The sequence below is a fragment of the Danio rerio genome, chromosome 20, assembly GCF_049306965.1.
Source record: "Danio rerio strain Tuebingen ecotype United States chromosome 20, GRCz12tu, whole genome shotgun sequence".
NCBI classification, from domain to species: domain Eukaryota; kingdom Metazoa; phylum Chordata; class Actinopteri; order Cypriniformes; family Danionidae; genus Danio; species Danio rerio.
In genome coordinates, this window is record NC_133195.1 from 41970180 (window position 1) to 41989951 (window position 19772).

The following is a 19772-nucleotide window of genomic DNA, read 5'->3' on the forward strand; positions in this document are numbered from 1 at the left end:
TTTCGAAGGACATCTTGGAATTCTTAATTACTATAGAGAGTAAGGACGTCAGTGTAATGTTTCATCTGAAGGTGATCACTGAGAGTATAGTATCCCTGTCACTATACTGGGGCACTGGGACACACAGATCACAGAATGAGCACCCCTTGCTAACCTCACTAGTACCTTTTTCAGCAATAGTTTCCCATGCAGGTACCAGGATCAGCCTTGCTTAGCTTCAGTGGGTAACAGAATTTTCTTTTGATGTCCCACACACGCTAACTTCCCCGTCTCGTTTCCTTGGATGTATGTCAGTGATTACATCACACAAATGTCCACTACTGGTGGAATATCTGAATGGGTTTAAATGGTTTATTTTAAAGCTTTGAGCAATTGGGAACTGCGCTATTGTGACATCACTTTCACATTTCATTCTGGGACTTGTAAGTGTTGGAGTGAACATAATATGAAGACAACTCAATTCCTTGTCAAAATCGAAGGGTTGAGGGTATGTAGGCTTTCCTGGTTCACTTGATGAAGCCTGTTTTTCCTCAAGGTTTGTTTTTTTTCTTCACTTTCGTCAATTGGTGGAGTTTGTTGCTCGCCACTGTTGCCACTGGCTTGCTTGGTTTGGAACTTATGGAGCTGTGCATCAATGCATTTGCTCTTTATTGTTTTTAGTGTGACTTTTAGCACGAACATTTTAATAACACTGAACTAATAAAACTCTTAAAAACTGGACTGATGCAGTTTAAATTTACTGGAACATCACTGTTAGCTGCTTTGACACAAACTACGTTGTAAAAGCTCTATAAGATCCGAGGGGAAGTGCTAAGGGAAGTTTGCAAATATGTGTCTAAAAGTGGAATGGAACGCAGCCCATGTCAGAGCTGGATGCATCAAGCTCTTCTGCATCCATTGTGGACATTATTACCAGATCGTTAATTACTTGAAATGGATTAGCAAATCACCTAACTCAACTGGAACATTTAGCTCATGAACATTTAACATAGAAATATTGATATTTTATCCAAGTGAGTTATGTAAAGCCAGATGAAGTGGGCTATTAACTAAATGGCATAAGCCTTTAACATGGCAGGGGCATTGATGAGTATAATTTTAGCAAAAAATTTGTATTCTCTTGATTTTCCTGAATATCTTATACACTTTAAAGCAGTAACAAAAAAAATTTGCTGACATGGCCACATTTATACGTCTGAGAGGATGCTATGGATGCATTGCTAAGCTCTTCATTTAGACAACTTTAAAGGTAATTTTCTCAGTATTTTTGTTTTTGAACCCTCAGATTCCAGGTTTTCAAATAGTTGTTTGTTGGCCAAATATTGTCCTAGCAAACCATACTTGGATGGGAAGATTATTTATTTAAGTGATGCTAACCTCAGTTTTGACAATCTTGTGACTGGTTTAGCGGTCCAGGTTAACAAATGGTTCTATTTAATGATGAGTCATTGATTCTTTTTAACCAGACCTGACTTTTATTTAGAGTAAAATCTTTTCCCTTTTGTTTGAGGATGCATGTGTTTTGGGTCTCATATTCAGTGACAGAAGTAGACGCATATGGTATTGCTAGGGTTAATGATTAAATTATTAATTGATTGTTACAGTGATCGATTATGGGAATTTGTACAAATTTTCATCCCTAATTTGGCCACTCCATTATGGGAAAAAATTTATATATATGTACACGCACACACTCACAGGCCACTTTATTAGGTACATCTTACTAGCACTGGGTTGGACTCCCTTCTGCCTTCAGAACTTTTGATTCAACAAGGCACTGGAAATATTCCTCAGAGATTTTGGTCCATATTGACATAAAAGCATCAAACAGTTGTCGCTGATTTGTTGGCTGCACATCCATGATGTGAATCTCCCCTTCCACCACAACCCAAAGGTGCTCTATTGGATTGAGATCCGGTGACTGTGGAGGCCATTTGAGTCCAGTGACCTCATTGTTCAAGAAACCAGTCTGAGATGATTCAAGCTTTATGACATGGCTCGTTATCCTAGACATCAGAAGATGGGTACACTGTGGTCATAGTGGAATGTGCATACAACAATACTCAGGTAGGCTGTGCGGTTGACACAATGAGAAACTGGTACTAATGTGCCCAAAGTGTTCCAAGAAAAAAAACCCCACACCATTACACCATCACCATTCTGAATCATTCATAAAAGGCAGGATAGATCCATGCTTTCATATTGTTGACGCCAAATTGTGACCCTACCTTATGAATGATTTTTTTTTATTAATATTATTATTAGTGGGGTTTGCCTTAAGCTTAGACGCATACTATTACTATTTGTCTTTCTGTAAATGGTTGATATTACACCTATATATTTTTGAGATCATCAAACTTCACAGTTCTCAATACCATAGCAGAATGGGCAGCTAAAACAAAGTAAAAAAAGAACCGCTGAAAAAGGGATGAGATGTGATGTAATAATTGTTTTATCTTGATTACTTTTTTTGCATGATAATTGAAAGCCAAAATCTCAAAATTTCATTTTGATTTAACTACACAGCCCTACTAAATATATTTAAAAAATGAATTTCTGCTCCAAGCACACTTCTTTATTTACACATACATTATTTGATTTCTGTCAGGGCAGAGTGTCTGACCTGAGTGTCCTAAAAAATGTGTTGCATGGCTTGTTTGACTAATCGTGTTTTACAGGATAACATCTGTCCCTGCTATTAGGAAACAGCCCCCCGTAGGGTTCATGAGAGGGTCTCAATGCAATGGGAATTTTACCGTGTGACATTTAAAGGTCATTGTAAAGTGACTGGTTAGATGTCTTAAAGTTGCTGCATCTTAGTTTGAGTATAGTTGCGATCTTGGTTATTTTGCGATCTCTGCTATTATTTTTATACTATTGTAGTAATGGTTTTTAACCACAGCGGTTTGAACTGTAATTCTGCCGAGTGACTAGAAGTGATCCGAGTGATCAGGATGATGGTAAAAAACTGTACATTTCTAGTCAAGTCATTCTTCTGCAATCCTATACCAAAAACAGAAATAAGGGTAGTATTAATAGCTTAAAATGTGGAAGAGCGTTGATATTATGTAATTGTATTTTATTTCAATATGGAGCAATTAAGTGTTTATGTTAAATCAAAAGTAATTCACAAATACTTGAAAATAAGATGATTTAATGACAATAATTCTCTATGGTTACAACTGTATTAATTACAAAATAACTGTATAAAATATAAAATGATAAATCATATGATATTAATTGTACCCAGCTTAAATGTAAAATTAAAGTTACCAGAAGTAGAAGAGAGACACAGGGGGAGGGAGAGAGAGAGACAAAGAAAGTTGGCCCGGAAGTTAGCCTGATTCCATTAGAGTCAGAAAAGATAAACTCAAGGGAAGGAGAAGAGCAGAGCAGGTAAGCGCAGAGACAGAAAAGACAGGCCAGGAAAAGAGCCAGAGCAGAGTTTTACACTTATTTTGTATCTTTCTTGACCATGTGACTAAAGCCCAAATGCTGAGACATTCAAACTGACCAATCAACATGTGCCCACATTGAAAAAACCCCAAAGTCCACATACCAGGCTCTGATCTTATCAGTATGTGCCTTTGGAGTCAGCATGGACCCTCTTGAGTCAAAAAGACATGTTTTGTCATGTAAACAAATGCATATGATAGTTTAGCCTCTTACACTATTTGGAAATTTGGTATGTGTTAGGATTGTTGCATAAGAAATAATTGTGCCTCGTAAAGTCAGTGCATTCAATTGAAAGAATTTGCAATATATATATATATATATATATATATATATATATATATATATATATATATATATATATATATTAGGGGTGTGACGAGACGAGATTGAGATCATGAGAACGAGACAACATTTTTACACTATAAGAAATCTTCAAAGATGAAATATATGAATGGAAAATAGTCTTTTATTCAACTGAAAAAAAATCTGAAAATGCTAAATTATTTGGGCGCTTTTTTGAATCAACCTGTAATGTATGTTGTTTTACTTCTATTTTACTGAATTCTATGCAGTAAAGGACATGCAAACACTGCAAAATGTTTTGCTATAAACTCTACTGACTGGCTTCTCCTCTGTACAGTTTCACATTAGAACTCCTTTCTACAAATTGAACTTTTTAATGTGCGTTCAGTGATGATGTTTGTGACAACTGGTGTGTCTACAGGAGTTCACTGTGTGTGTGTGTGCGCACTCGAAGGCTATGTGTGTGTGTGTGTGTGTGTGTGTGTGTGTGTGTGTGTGTGTGTGTGTGTGTGTGTGTCTGTGGTCCTTTACTGACTCAATAGGTGCAGAGAATAGTGTTAAACAACCGTGTGTGTATGGACTATCCAGTCGCAAAATGCACACTCACACTCCCAAGCAAACACGTATCAGGCAACACAGGCAGCCAAGGTTGCCAGGTATGTGCAAAGCACTAGATGTGCGGTTCAAATCGAATCTTGCCTCCTATCTTTAGTGCTGAATTCACCCTCACGCTCCATAACATCACAACTCACAAGTCAACTTTTCACCTCGATGGGAAATAAAGTCACGATTTACTGTAGTCTCGCAAGATCTAGGCACATCCCTAATACATAAAAAAAAAATATATATATATATATATTTCTTGCCCTTTTCATCGGCCTGTTGTCAATTGTTCTTGATTTAAATATGCAATAATTAACATTCTCTATAAAGTTAAATTGGCAACTTTGAATGGAAAGGTAGCTCTTGATAGTCGAAAGGTCAGAAAGTCAGGATTTGCATCGTCTCTTGAGTCAGTAATAGGGAGTGAATGGGGCGGCAAAAATCTGAATGAGTGTTTCCTGTCAGTTCTCCATGGTGTGATTACCTGAGTGTGGGTCTTCATGCTGTGCGACTTGGCAAACAGATGTCTGTCTCGGTCTCATTTTTACTCTCTCTCTCCCTTTCAGGCTCTCTGGTGGGTGTGGGTGATGTCATCTCTCAGCAGTTGATTGAGCGCCGTGGACTGGCCAATCACAACGCGAGACGCACCGCCAAGATGATGAGCATTGGCTTCTTTTTTGTCGTAAGTCTCTTGTGATTCTGCTCCATTTGCATTTGTGTTCCTCATGAGATTCTCACACTTTGTTTGTTTTTGGACTGATGTAATTGAAAAATAATGCCAAGAGAGATACAAACAAAACATTGATGTGTGTCAGTGTATGAAAGTAAAATATAAGTTTAAAAAAACACATCTAAAAGGTCATTTATTACCTTTTTATACTCAATTTGTTTTACATTTTATTTTACATTTTGCTGGCCACCGATATATAGTTATAGTCTCATGTGAACCATCAACCGTATTATGAATATCTGGCATATAGGATTTCTAGAAAAGCTTTATTACATAATATTCAAAGCTATATTTTTTTAATTAAACACAGTACAATAGTATTGTTGGAAAAAGTAAATTAATGAGAACCGAGTACAGGAGACTCAAACAAGCAGAATTTCTTTATTGAGATGTTTGGGTTAGTCTGCAGTCAAACAAGTCTGAAGCAAGTCTAAATCAAGTCTCTTTTTAGAGAAAGATGTCCTGTCTAAAATAGGTTTTTAGGAGGAGCAGAGTGGCTAGGTGGAGGTGTAGAAAACGAGCATAACTAAATCTTATTTTATTTCATGGATGTCCAAACTCGGTCCTGGAGAGCTGGTGTCCTGCAGATTTAAGCTTCAACTTGCCTCAACACACCTGCATGAATGTTTCTAGAAAGCCTAGTAGGAGCTTGATTAGCTAGTCCAGGTGTGTCTGATTGGGGTTGGAACTAAACTTTGCAGGACACCGGCCCTCCTGTTTTAATGCAAGGTCTTTTTTATCAGAAAACAAGGCTTCAGGTATAATTATACACCATAATGGGAATAAATGGCTACTTATTTTTCTTTAAAACATTTGTTTCATAGTATAAAATAGCACACACAGACACACACACTGAACTGAACAATTGTTAAAAAGTTAAATAAACTTAAATATGCAAGTTTTGGGAGACTCCGTTACTCAATTAAGTTGAGGCAACAAGTTTACTCAATTAATTTTGTTCAGTCAACTTATTAGGGTTTTCAGTGTGAGAAAGCAGGCAAAGAGCTACAGGCATGTCAGAACAGAGCTCATTAATATTCATTACCTTTCCAAATATGGTCAAAATGGACCTTCTGATTCTAGGGGTAATAGGGTATGCCGAGCTAGTGTTGTTACAATGCTGATAAACTTCCGGTGACCTGTAATTGTAAGTTTTGTTCCATTTTATATGGTTCCTTTTACAGCATCAATGTTGTAATGTAATTAAAATACATTCAGTAAAACAGACTCTGGCATTCATTTATTTGCTCAAGGATAAAACGAGACAAAATACCGTTTACTCGCACACGCCTGTCAGAATTGGCGGGCTAGCGCAGAAGCTCCATTGAATATACTGGATTAAAATAAATGCTCATATTTTAAAGACAAGGCGGGGTGGAAATGTAATTTAATGCGGTGCTTCTTGTACAATCTGAGACGCACTTTATATCGGACATCACTCAGCCAGTGGAGATCGCTAATTTTTAAAGAAAACAGACCTTAAACGCACCGTTTTTGCCATGGCAAACAGTTCACCGAAAGCACTTAACCTAGGTTACTGGCAAATTAGAAGTCCTATAAGCATGCTTCGGCATATACCCCATTCCTCTGTTAATAAGTGAGCAAATAAAACTATTCCTAGAAATTTATTTTTTAACTTGCCTAAGCCACATACCTACTCTGTAGATACTGTATCAGAGAACAATTTAACTTATTGAATCAATGCGCTATATGGCACCTTTAAATTCTCGCGATCTGAAGAGTAACACAAACGCAACTGTTTACAGGTCTGCAGATCATGTGTAGAGGTGTTGTGTTTGTAAAAAGATAATGAAGTTGCACAGCTGCAGATAGTGATTGACATATTGAGCTCTTCTCTACCTCTCGCTCACGCACACACACAGCACTAATGCACTAGTTCTATCCAAATGACTTGAGGTCTAATCTGCAAATGGCCTGTATGATTCAAAGCTTTTACAAGCCTGAGCACACTCGCTTCAGCCTTTAAACATCAGTCCTCGGTCGTTATTATTAGAGCAGTAAAATCTGTTTCACTGCTGTTAGAACAAAAGACTGAACCACAGGTCAGAACTTCAGCTAATGTTTGTCCTGCTACTCCTGAAATTATTTTCTGTGCATTGAACAGCAGTTATTTTTACTTTCCGACGTGCTTGTATTCTGTACATTTAGGGTTTCAGACTGGATTCTTACTGCTAGTTAGACAGAAGCTCAATATTAATCATTTTATGTGTCATTTGACATCTTTGTTTTGTTAAAAGGACAGAGAAGAATGAACAAAGCTGCCGTATATCAACTGTGCATTGACAAATGACAAACGGGTTTTCAAAGCAGCGCACAGCTGTTTATTAAAGACGCCCATATGCATAATTTGACATTGGTGGGTGATTTTGCACGGATGCTGCTGAACCGCAAATTATATTTGCATTAAAAGAGGGATTTGCAGAAGATTTCAGCTGTCTTTGTTGACTGAAACAGTCGCGGGAGACACTTTTTGACACATTTATTGATCAGTTTGTTAATCAGAGCCAGACTGAAGCCACACTGGGAAAAAGAAAAGAAAGCTCATTAATTCACAGAGGATTGGAGCTAATTACAGCCTCTGTTTTCATAATCGCGTCATAAACAAATGACACCACTGGCACGACTTCAATGTTCTGGGCTTGTGTTCGTGATTGTTTATTGAAGTGTTTGGGGGTTTTTATGTCTGATATGGCTTTTAATGAGGGTTTTTTGTGTTTTTTTTCAAGGGTCCAGTGGTCGGTGGATGGTACAAGGTGCTGGACAAACTTGTTACAGGCGGTACTAAAAGTGCAGCTCTGAAGAAAATGCTTGTTGACCAGGTGGGCCACAAACAGATCACAAATTGATTTTTATTTTATTTGATTAATAATATAAGTAATATGGTAATTATAATCCAACATATTTTGTAACTGCAATTTTCTTCCTCTGTCTATTAATTAGTACAGCTCCCATAACAACAATTGCAATTAAAATAAATAACTAATAATATAACATTTTTAAAAATGCCTCTGCATTCCATAACATTGTTGCTTTCTTTGCTAAAATATCAATTTATTATTATATTTAAATTATGTTAGTTAGGTAGTTAGTTACCTTTATTTGTTCCCTTGGGGTAACTTCATTTGCAGCATACACTCACAAAGACATCTGACATTTCACATTTGGCATTTATATAATTAAAATAAGTCATTTAAAAACCTAAAGTACCATGGTACCCCTACTCTAAATAAATATCCAGTGGTCAACTGCAACTGAGAGAGGATGAATTTAAAAACTTAGTTGCTTGAGGTATAAATGATAATTTCGTTTTATTTCTAAAACTTCGGCGAGGCAGTGGCGCAGTAGGTAGTGCTGTCGCCTCACAGCAAGAAGGTCGCTGGGTCGCTGGTTAGAACCTCGGCTCAGTTGGCGTTTCTGTGGGGAGTTTGCATGTTCTCCATGCCTTCGCGTGGGTTTCCTCCAGGTTCTCCGGTTTCCCCCACAGTCCAAAGACATGTGGTACAGGTGAAATGGGTTGGCTAAATTGTTCGTAGTGTATGAGTGTGTGTGTATGTGTGTGTGGATGTTTCCCAGAGATGGGTTGCGGCTGGAAGGGCATCCGCTGCGTAAAACCTTGCTGGATAAGTTGGTGGTTCATTCCGCTGTGGTGACCCCGGAATAATAAAGGGACTAAGCCGACAAGAAAATGAATGAATGAATGAATTTCTTAAACTTCTGGGAACACAATATCCACGACCTGATGGTAACAATTTGAAGGTAATAAACATGTATGGCATTGTATATTATTGATGATAATGATTATTAAACAGTATGGCAACCTTTTGTGGATTTCCTCAAATCTGATTAGTGTTCATTATTGTGGATGCTTTCATTGTAACAACTGAACATTCTCTGATAATCGAACTCATTCATTCATTGATTCATTTTCTTTTCGGCTTAGTCCCTTTATTAATCAGGGGTCGCCACAGCAGAATGAACCGCCAACTTATCTAGTTTATGTTTTACGCCATGGATGCCCTTCCAGCTACAACCCATCACTGGGAAATTAATTTGTTTATTATTGTAATATTATAATATTTAATAGCTTATTTATATGTCATAAAGTATATATTTTTCAGAATGTAGTACACTATTTATATTAATAAGTAAGGAATGATGTACATCTAGCTAAATAAAAGCCACACACAAAATGTGCTGTATCAATAATTTGCAGTACCCAGATGAGCCTGTGTTATAAGTTTCACAGATTTTATGACTGACCAATCAGATTCAAGTCATCCAGAGAAACGTATAATAATATTAATATTGATTAACTCATTAATTTTCCTTCGACTTAGTCCCTTTATTCATCTGGGGCCGTCCCAGCGCAATGAACCACCAATGTATCCAGTATGTGTTTTACACAGTGGATGCCGTTCCAGATGCAGCCCAGTACTGGGAAATACCCATACACTCTCATTATAATCGATACACTACTGATAATTTAGTTTATCCAATTCACCTATAGCGCATGTCTTTGGACTGTAGGGGAAAAACCAGAGCACCCGGAGGAAACCCACACAAACACTGGGAGAACATGCAAACTCCACACAGAAAGTGACCTTCTTGCTGTGAGGCGACAGTGCTAACCACTGAGCCATCGTGTCGCCCAATAATTATAACATATAAATCAAATGCAAATTTTATTGGTCACATACACAGCCATACATAGTATGATATGCAGTGAAATGCTTACGCAAACACTTGTCTGGTTGACGGTCACGAGAAAAACGAAAAGGGGGGGGGTGTTCGAGTTGATGGTCATGAGAAAAACTAAAAGTGGGGGGGGAACAAAAAGATCTCATCAAGTGAAGGGCAGAGGGGAGGGGGGTGTTAAGGTGTTGCGGGCTGGAGGGAGGAGGGGGGTGGGCCGGCAGCTTGATAGCCCTGCTATAGGTGGTTTTTTAAGTCCACTCATCTGTATGGAGTACACTAGAACTATAAAGCACATGCACCAATACATTGTTCATTTACATCAATGAAAAATCTGGCTTTGCGTCTTTCCCTCACACTCTCCTCGCTCTTTTCCCCATCATTTACTACCCTTTAATGCTCCCAAATTACACGAAAGACCAAGAATAAACTCAAGATTTTTCCTAACTGCAGTACAAGACATCTTGGTTCCAACTAGAGCTAGTGAAAGTTCAGGTTGGAACAGATTGTAAAGTCTTTACTGGAGTATGCAGACGCATGTAAAGTGCTTAAGAGCTGTTATTTATTGCTGTTGCTGTGTGCTTGATCCCTTTTGGGTTTTCCAGCCCAGCTCTCCCTTCATGCATGTCAAGTAATCCATCCCTTGATAGGCAGTCAAAAAAATGAGTGTTTGCATAAGTCATTGTTTACATGATCGCTGGAATGAATCTACAGGATGAAGCGGACAAAAGCACGCAAGACAGGCCCTTTCCCCATCTGCGGATTACACCCAAACAACAGCCTACCTCATTTATCCACAAAACAGATTCTACTGCTATTTTTAGAGACCCATTTTCTACATTTCTGAAAGCTTATAAGGCGGCAAGAAGTTGTGTGTGTGTTTGCGTACGTTTTTGTGGATATTGTTGAGGGACTTAATCGGCTGTGTAAATCTTAAGAGGTCCTCTGGTATTACTTAGACATTTCAATTAGTTCTTGAGGCTAGATTGAGTCATAAAAATTTAACAAAATAAGAGTCCCACAGTCTAGAGCTGCAAAATATATGGTTTCAGCATCGATATCTGGCGAATAGTCACATCACACGCAATTTCAAGTGAATTTAAACCATTTGGGCACCAGAAATTGTAAAGTTTGCCACTTTAACAAAGAATAATTGTGTTTAATTATTTATACAATGAAGACTATAGAGTGTTATTTTACATTTGATTATTGAATTACTGTGAATTACGACTCAACCGAAAACCATAAAGCAATTTTTATTACATTTTTTCTTTGTTCTATTGTTTTTATCTGTGCTTTAATATTGGTTTTAAAATCATCCCTATGTGAAACTGTAAACTCTTTTTAAATAGAGACATCTTGGGAAGTTATATTCATATCACAATATTTAATAATTGTAATTGGTGGATATTCAGTCAACGTAAAATTGTAAAAACGATTAAGATAACTTAATTGGTTTTCTCTGGGATAACATGAAGGTATTATGTGTGACCCAGCATTTTGTACAGTGTACAGCAGTAGTAGGGAACCTATGGCTTGCAAGCCACAAAAATACTTGTCTTTCCTTCAATAATATTTTACGGTTTAAAAAAATGTAACCATCACTAGATGTCAATTTTCTATTGAAAATACAATTTAAATTCCTTACTATTGTAATTATTTATAGCAAAATGAATAAGAACTCAATTAACAATAAACGGATGTTTCAATCAATGCGTGCGTAAAGATCTGTTGAATCACAACACCTATAAAGTGTAAATGCAAACAACATTCATGAGTGGTGATGATGAAAAGAAAAAAATCTTTATGTTGTCCTTTCTTCATTCATGGACGTGCTTAAAATGTGAGGCTCCATATTGTTTGTTTTGTGCATGAACATAAATAAAAACCTGTATTATTTATTGTGTGTGTGTTCGAGCGTGCGTGCGTGCGTGTGTGCGTGTGTGTGTGTGTGCGCACACGCGCGTGTAAATTTACCAAAAATTATAATACCACATGAAAATTCTGTTTTTTACTGGATTTATTTGATATGAGTTTGAGTAAAATGCTACTATTTGTTTTATTTTACAAGGGTATGAAGGCATTTATTACAAATTATTCAATTGAGCAGTTTTATTTTGCATTTTCTTTTTGCAATTTTTTTATCTCCAAAAATACTCTAAATTACAATTTTTAATTCCATTGAGAATAAATATTATTGGTAGTTTAAACAAATTATACTTATAACTCTGGATTTACAGATAATAGTAAGTCCTAAGAATTTTTTTTTCCATTTCATGCATTTTTTTCATTGCTGTAGGTTTTTCCTTTCTATCTTCCATTAACTCTGTTTAATATTATGCCTTTCAAAAAGAAATGGATCTTGTACTTTAAAAAAAAACATAAAAACTTGTGGACATTGTACCCAAAATTCTGGTTTTACTCTGTGCTTAACTCATTTTTGATGATTTCTGTGACATGGGATGTCCTTTGGAAAACCACACTGAAAGGATTCCAGTAATCTAGCATGCTAATAATAAATCATCGTATCATTCTTTCATTGTCTCCATAATAGCTTTCAACATGTGTCTTGCATTTTCTATTAGACATAAAAAAAGTGTCTGTCAGTAGTCTATAAATTAACAATTGCGCTGGATTAGGTGTATAATGGCATGTATTATGAACACTGAACTTGAATAATCATGTAAGGTTATATATCACCTAAAAAGTAATGAGAAGGTTTTCAACTTTGATATTTTCTGCCGTTTATATCTCCACAGGTGGGCTTTGCTCCGTGTTTCTTGGGTGCTTTTCTGGGAATAACTGGAACCCTCAATGGTCTGACTGTGGAGGAAAACGTTGCCAAACTTCAGAGGGTAATCTATCACACGCCTGAATTAAATACACAGACTGTGATGGCACAAATGTACTTCTATTTACATCAGGAATTACACTGTTAGCCTAATTAATGTACCTTAACCCACCCTTCAATTTTAATCTAACCACTAAATACAACACGGGTTCATTCTAAAAATGTGTCCCTAAATACGTTTCTGGAGATTGCAAATTATGTAGTTAGAAGTACGTATGGCTGCATTTCATTTTTAAAATGAACTCTGCGGGATGGTATGACGCTCTTCCTTTTTGCGCATACCTCCATGAGGATGGCTTTCGAACAGTTACCAGTTCGTCCAGTTACCTCGCCATGTACGTCAGCGGACTTGAGATGTAGAGTGGAGCTAACCACGACAACGTGGCTTAAGTCTGCGAAGAATGGCTCCAGAAGCGGGTAAGACAAAAATAGAAGCCAAAAAATAAAGTAAACAAGTAAATAACTGGGTGAGAATGAGGTAAAATCTGAAAACGAGGTAAAATTCAGGCAAGAGCTTTTCTTTTTCTGGATTGCTTTTTAAAACTGTCGGTTGGGTTAAAGGAAGTGTGTGGGCAGGTCAAGCGGTGCCTTTGAAATCACTATTGGTTGGGTTTATGGAAGGAGTAGGGTGGGTCAGTCGGTCAGTCAGTCGACAGCGGCCTCTGGTGGATTTATGCGAAAAGTAGAAGCTGCAAAAAACGTAGCTCTTTGGATATATTTGACACTCTTTAGAAATGTATATAGTGGTACGTTTTCAGAATGTGTCTGGGTTGATTAAATATGTCTTTAACCATACCAATATCCCAGCAAAAATGTTTTCCATTATAACATGAACACATTAAATACATTGTACTTAAAATTTTGGATAAATACATAGTATCTACAGGGATAGTTTACATAAAAATAATAACCCCCTGGCCATGCAAGATGTTTTGGATTTTTTTTTTCTTCAGTAAAACATTAAAGGATAGTTCCCCCAAAAATGAACATTGTGTCAGTGTTGACACACCCTCAGCTTGTGTAAACCTGTTTGAATTTCTTTCTTCTGATGAACACAAAAAGAAGATATTATGAAGAATGTCTGAAACCGGTCGGTAGCCATTGACTTCCAAAGTATTTTTTTTCCTACTATAGAAGTCAATGGCTACCGGTTCCCAACATTCTTCAGAATCTCTTTTTTGTTTTTTGTTTTTTTGCTTCAACAGAAAAAAGAATCATGAAAGTGAGAAAATAGTAAGGAAAACTATCACTTTAAAGACATTTTTCTTGCCTGAAACTGTAAATTGGTGATGCAAGTCAATGGCTACCCACACTTTCAAAACATTAATAGGAAACATATAGTATCTGTGGGTCATGATAATACATTGAGCTCTTATGAATCTATACAATTGGTCTATTTAGGAAACTAAACATTATTTACAACATTATTACCTTTAATACATTGCTCCGGCAAATAAACCGTTTCCAACCAAAAAGTATTAAACCGTCACTTACTAATAAATTGATGACAAATGTCAAAAAGAAAAATTGAATTTGCTGCATTAGAAGGAGCCACTGTGGGCCTGTTTTCTTAATAAATTGTAATAAATTATTCCTAATAAATGGGCTATATGCACAGCTGGTATTTTTCAGCCAATGCTAAACCTCCAGTAAAATTCTTATTCAGACAGACTGTGGCGTTGACATAATTGTCAATTGGTACTAATGGGCTCAAAGTGTGCCAAGAAAATATCCCTCACACCATTACACCACCACCACCAGCTTATTAATACAAGTTAATACAAGGCAGAATGGATCCATGCTTTCAGGATTTTGATGCCAAATTCTGATCCTACCATCTGAAAGTTGCAGCAGAAATCGAGACTCAGCCGACTATGCAACATTATTTAATCTTCTTTGGTCTAATTTTGGTGAGCCTATGCGAATTATAGCCTCCGTTTCCTGTTCTTAGCTGACAGGAATTACACCCGGTGTTGTCTTCTGCTGCTGTAGCTCATCCGCCTCAAAGTTTGATGTGTTGTGCTTTTTGAGATGCTTTTCTGCATACCTCGATTGTAACGAGTGGTTATTTGAGTTACTGTTGCCTTTCTATCAGCTCGAACCAGTCTGGCCATTCTCCTCTGACCTCTGGCATAAACAAGGCATTTGCGCCCACAGAACTGCCGCTCTCTCCGTAAACCCTAGAGATGGTTGTGCGCGAAAATCCCAGTAGATCAGCAGTTTCTGAAATACTCAGACTAGCCCCTCTGGCACCAACAACCATGCCATGTTCAAAGTCGCTTAAATCACCTTTCTTCCTCATTCTGATGTTCGGTTTTGAACTGCAGCAAATCATCTTAACCAGGTATACTTGCCTAAATGCATTGAGTTGCTGCCATGTGATTGGCTGATTAGAAATTTGCATTAACAAGCAGTTAGACAGGTATACCTAATAAAGTGGCCAGTGAGTGTAAATATTACCACATTCACAAACTCTCACATTTAGATGGCAAGCTCTCAAGGTTTGCTACTGATTTACTTTCATATCTCACGACCACTGTACCTATATTCAAAAATCTCTTCCAAAAACCTGAAAGCCCGGTTTCTCACACCTGCTCTCTGTCCTGTGACCCTCATATTGGAACAGTGTAATTATGGAGAGTTTCCGCTGGTTGGAGGATGAAGGGATGAAGAGAGAGCAGTGACTCATGGGCTCGTAGGAGCAACGCTTGACGCAGCATTGTCTCTGAGTGAGGACCATCAATTATTTATGTGGCGAAGGTGGCGGAGTTAAAATGAGACTCAAAGGTCAGTCACCTAAATGTCAGAAAGGACAGAAAGCTAATGATAAATGCGCTCATTAACCCAAACAGCCTGTGCAAACACAATGCTAGCTGAAAGCCAATCACTTAAAAGACTGCGTGAAAGAATATCACTCTGATCCATTCAAACATGTCTGCTGGCTGTTGGTTATTTAAAGGACTGGTTTGGGTTTAATCAGGACGACTGATGGTTATTTAAACTTGTGTGCATGGTGTTGCGTGTTTAATGACTGTATAGGTTTTTAAGAGTGAGAGAGAGCTGTAGTGGCCTTTAAGGCAGAAGTAATCGGCTGGACTGGCAGCTCGATGACACTCATTAGGCGCTGGTTTAGTGGTTAAGGCTGGGCTGGTGTAATGGAAAGGTCATGGGTTTGATCTCAGGTCGGGATTGAGCTGTGAATTGGACAGTGGATGTTCTGATCGTGTCTGAGGCTTTTAAACCAGAGCGAGTCTCCAGGGAAACTGAATGATCTGATGGTGACTGCACTTACCTAAAGACTTTTATTCTTCTGTTTTTTTGTAATACTTTAAAAAATTTCTCAATTTATGAGAAGATTTATTCCATTTATATATGATTGCCTTTATTTTTCATTCTTTTGTTCTTCTTATTTGTTCTTGTTTAATGTCATTTTAAACTGTAATTACAGGTAAATTAGTTTATATACAGTGGGGAAATAAATATTGAACACGTCATGTTTTTTTCCTGATAATAATAATATTAAACTAGCTGTTGACATGGAATTAACCATGATTTTGGTAAAAACCCAAACAATACTAACATCAAAATAAAACAAAAGAAAAAACAGAGGGTTGCTGAAGAACTACTGAGGGATTTCAGCTGCTGCCTGACTTTCACTGTCTTTCCACACCTCCCTTTCTTCAGTTTAATACTTTTTCTCTGCGTCTTTTAATTTTATTATGCATAATTCATTTGTAAACTAATTAGATTTGTTTTCTTTGCATATATGGATTTCTTTGGTTGTTACCAACATCCGATGCAATTTTCAAGTCAAAAGCACCTTGAGAAATGAGTTTTCTGACGAAAATGGTGACGTGTTCAGTACTTATTTCCCCCAGTTCCCCTAAGTCAAACTATTCCTTTAATTTTTAAAATTGTTTAGGTTTATTTGACAGGAAAATACACATTAATAATACAGAAATGTGCAATGTTTCAGAATTAGCCAAAAGACTATTTTGTATCTGTAGTTCCCAGACTGAATTTAAAATATTCTACCTTAAAAATATAAAGCAATAATCAATACGTAATAAATATAAGTTTCAAATACATATGAAACCTACTACATTTCTAAAGAAAATTCACCAAGAAATGGTATTATATCTATAATTATACTTTAAAACAGCGAGGCAGTGGTGCAGTAGGTAGTGCTGTCGATTCACAGCAAGAAGGTCGCTGGTTCGAACCTTGACTCAGTTGGCGTTTCTGTGTGCAGTTTGCATGTTCTCCCTGCATTCGCGTGGGTTTCCTCTGGGTACACCGGTTTCTCCCACAGTCCAAAGACATGCGGTACAGGTGAATTGGGTAGGCTAAATTATCCGTAGTGTATGAGTGTGTGTGTGAATGTGTGTGTGGATGTTTCCCAGAGATGGGTTGCAGCTGGAAGGGCATCCGCTGCGTAAAAACTTGCTGGATAAGTTGGCGGTTCGTTCCGCTGTGGTGACCCCGGATTAATAAAGGGACTAAGCCGACAAGAAAATGAATGAATGAATGAATGAATGAATACTTTAAAACCTAACAAAACACTATCACACTTAACTCATCCACAAATATTAATATGCAGGAAAAGACAATATAAGGACAGGACACAGAGAAGTAACAGTAGCAGACTAAAATATATACACAATACATATTTGGGGCATTTTCTGTTTACATTTTTAAGTTTAACCAAATAACTATACAAGTAACTTCACTTTACTTTAGATTTAGCCAACACCAAGTAAAACATCAAGTAAAAAATAAAGTAATTTAAGTTAGAGTTAAGTTAAAGTTTAAAATAGTTCACCCCCCAAAAAAGATCTGTCATCATTTACTCACCCTCCTCTTGTTCCAATCCTTTATGAGTTTCTTCTTTCTGTTGAACACAAACGAAGAAGGTTTGTAAACACTGGTAAGCATTGACTTCTGTAGAAATGAGTCTGTCCTACTGTGGATGTCAATAGTTACCAGTTTTCAACATTCCTTAAAATATCTTTTTTTGTGACCAACAGAAAAGAAGGTTTGGAACCACCTGAGTGAGTGTAAATGATAAGTAGATGTAAATTTCTGGGTGAACTACCCCTTTAACCTGTTTTAATAATTTAAAGTAACATAAAAACACATGCTGTTTGCAATGAATAATTGATCATTTAATAATTTTTTTACAATGTAATCTCTGATAAGTAAATACCATCTCCCTACTGACTGCTTGCTTCTACTTCAACAAATAGCACCAAGTGCAACATTGTCACGAAGTGTGTGTGTGGAGAGAAGTGTTGATATTGGATAGAAAGGTTAAGTAGCTCGTAGAAAAACCAAGATTACAACCAACAACACATCCGCTCATTATTGTTCACATCATGAGCCGTTTGGCACTCCATAACCTGCTGCAATAACAGAAGGATGACTGCCATAATGAAGTAACAAGACTTGAGTGAATTGAGGACCCGAGCACCTGTCGTTCAAGAACCATATTGAAAACGCCCCATTTCTTCATCTCCAAAATTAATCACAATCATGAGAGCCTAAACATGCTGGAAACTGCATGTGCATGTGTTAACATCTGATATGGGTTTCAGAATCACTGTTGCAAAATGACGTCCTATACACATTATTGATATCATTTAACAAACCGCTCCTAAAGCTACATTTTTATGCCTATACGAAATTTTGTAGATGCATCAAATGTCTTAATTTTTTTTAGAAAAAAGTCTAAAGTAAAATCTGAAACAAAATAGGAAGTGGGCTTTTATTGATTCATTTTTCTTCTGCAAATATTGCACCATTTTTTGCATTTTAAAATATTACGTTTGAACAAAATCCCCCTGGAGATTTATTCAAAACACTAAATTTTGAAGATCTAGAGTTGGTAGTTATTGTGTGTAACTCTGTAAGGCAGGGGTTTTCAAAGTGTGAGGCGCGCCTCCCCTGGGGGGTGCCAGAGCATGTCAGGGGAGGCGCAGGAAAAAAATATTATATAATAAAAATATAATTATTAAGTTTAATTATTATATGTATTTTTTATAATTTTTAAACGTTTTAATTAAACAAAGCTAAAAAAAATTATACGTCAAAAATAAGAAAACCTTTTTACCCAGAAGGCCATAGCTGTGAAATCCCAATTCAAAGGAGAGGGTGCTCGCTGCAGAGCCATTTGAGGAGAGCTGAGCTCCAGCGAGGGGGAGCATGAGCTGTCGCTCCTCCTCCTGTAAGCTGTTTTAATGCGTACACCAACCCCACCCCTAGCCCTACCCCCAGTGACATCACTCGTAGAAGAAGTGCAAAAAAGGTGGAGCTCAAGCTCAAGCTCCCCCTCGCTGGAGCTCAGCTCTCCTCAAATGGCTCTGTAGCGAGCACCACTTGATTTAAAGCCTTCAAGTTCAGGGCTTAAACCCAAAAGACGACGATATGATAATCAGTATTTGAGTTTAGGATTTACGTGGACAGGACCAGCTGATGAACCATGACCTTTATGTGTGGTTTGTCAAGATATTTTGGCTAATGACAGCATGAGACCCGCTAAACTTCGGCGACACCTTGAAACCAAGCATGATGAGGTAGCAGGAAAACCTCCAGAATTTTTTGTAGGTGTGTGTGTGTGTGCGCGCGTGTGTGCGTGCGTGTTTGGGAGGAGGAGGGCGCCAATGGATAAGTTGTGTCAAAAGGGAGGCCCACTGTCTTAGACTTTGAAAAACCCTGCTGTAAGGCATACTTTATGCAATCTGCTCTAAACATTACAAGAGTTCTGGCCTGAAGACAACTGTAATTTGATGTTCAGTTCTGATCATAGTGCCGCCTGCTGGCAACAGGAAATTTCATGTTTTAAAGTAGCTTTTACAGTAACTCAATTCATGCGTTATAGTAACTTTCAAAAAAATCCAGCTCCAAAACTATTTAGATCATAAGTCTCAAACTCAATTCCTGGAGGGTCGCATCTATTATTTGCTCCAACCCTAATCAAACACAGCTGATCTAGTAGTGTCTAGTAGTCTTGGGGCGTACTCACATTAGGTACAGTTGCCTTGAACCGTGCCAAAGCGCGATTGTCCACCATCCCCTTTCCCCCTCGGCCTGCACTCACATTGCATTTTATTACCAACC

At 37.4% G+C, this 19772-nt stretch overlaps 1 protein-coding gene across 1 annotated transcript in view; it reads left to right on the top strand.

The window, feature by feature from the left end:
* Nucleotides 1–19772, top strand: part of mpv17 (mitochondrial inner membrane protein MPV17) — a 45075-nt gene that overhangs the window by 18172 nt on the left and 7131 nt on the right. The window contains exons 3-5 of the mRNA NM_201165.2: nucleotides 4929–5044; nucleotides 7840–7932; nucleotides 12565–12660. Of these exons, the coding sequence (NP_957459.2) occupies nucleotides 4929–5044; nucleotides 7840–7932; nucleotides 12565–12660 (305 nt within the window). The remainder of the gene's footprint in view (nucleotides 1–4928; nucleotides 5045–7839; nucleotides 7933–12564; nucleotides 12661–19772) is intronic.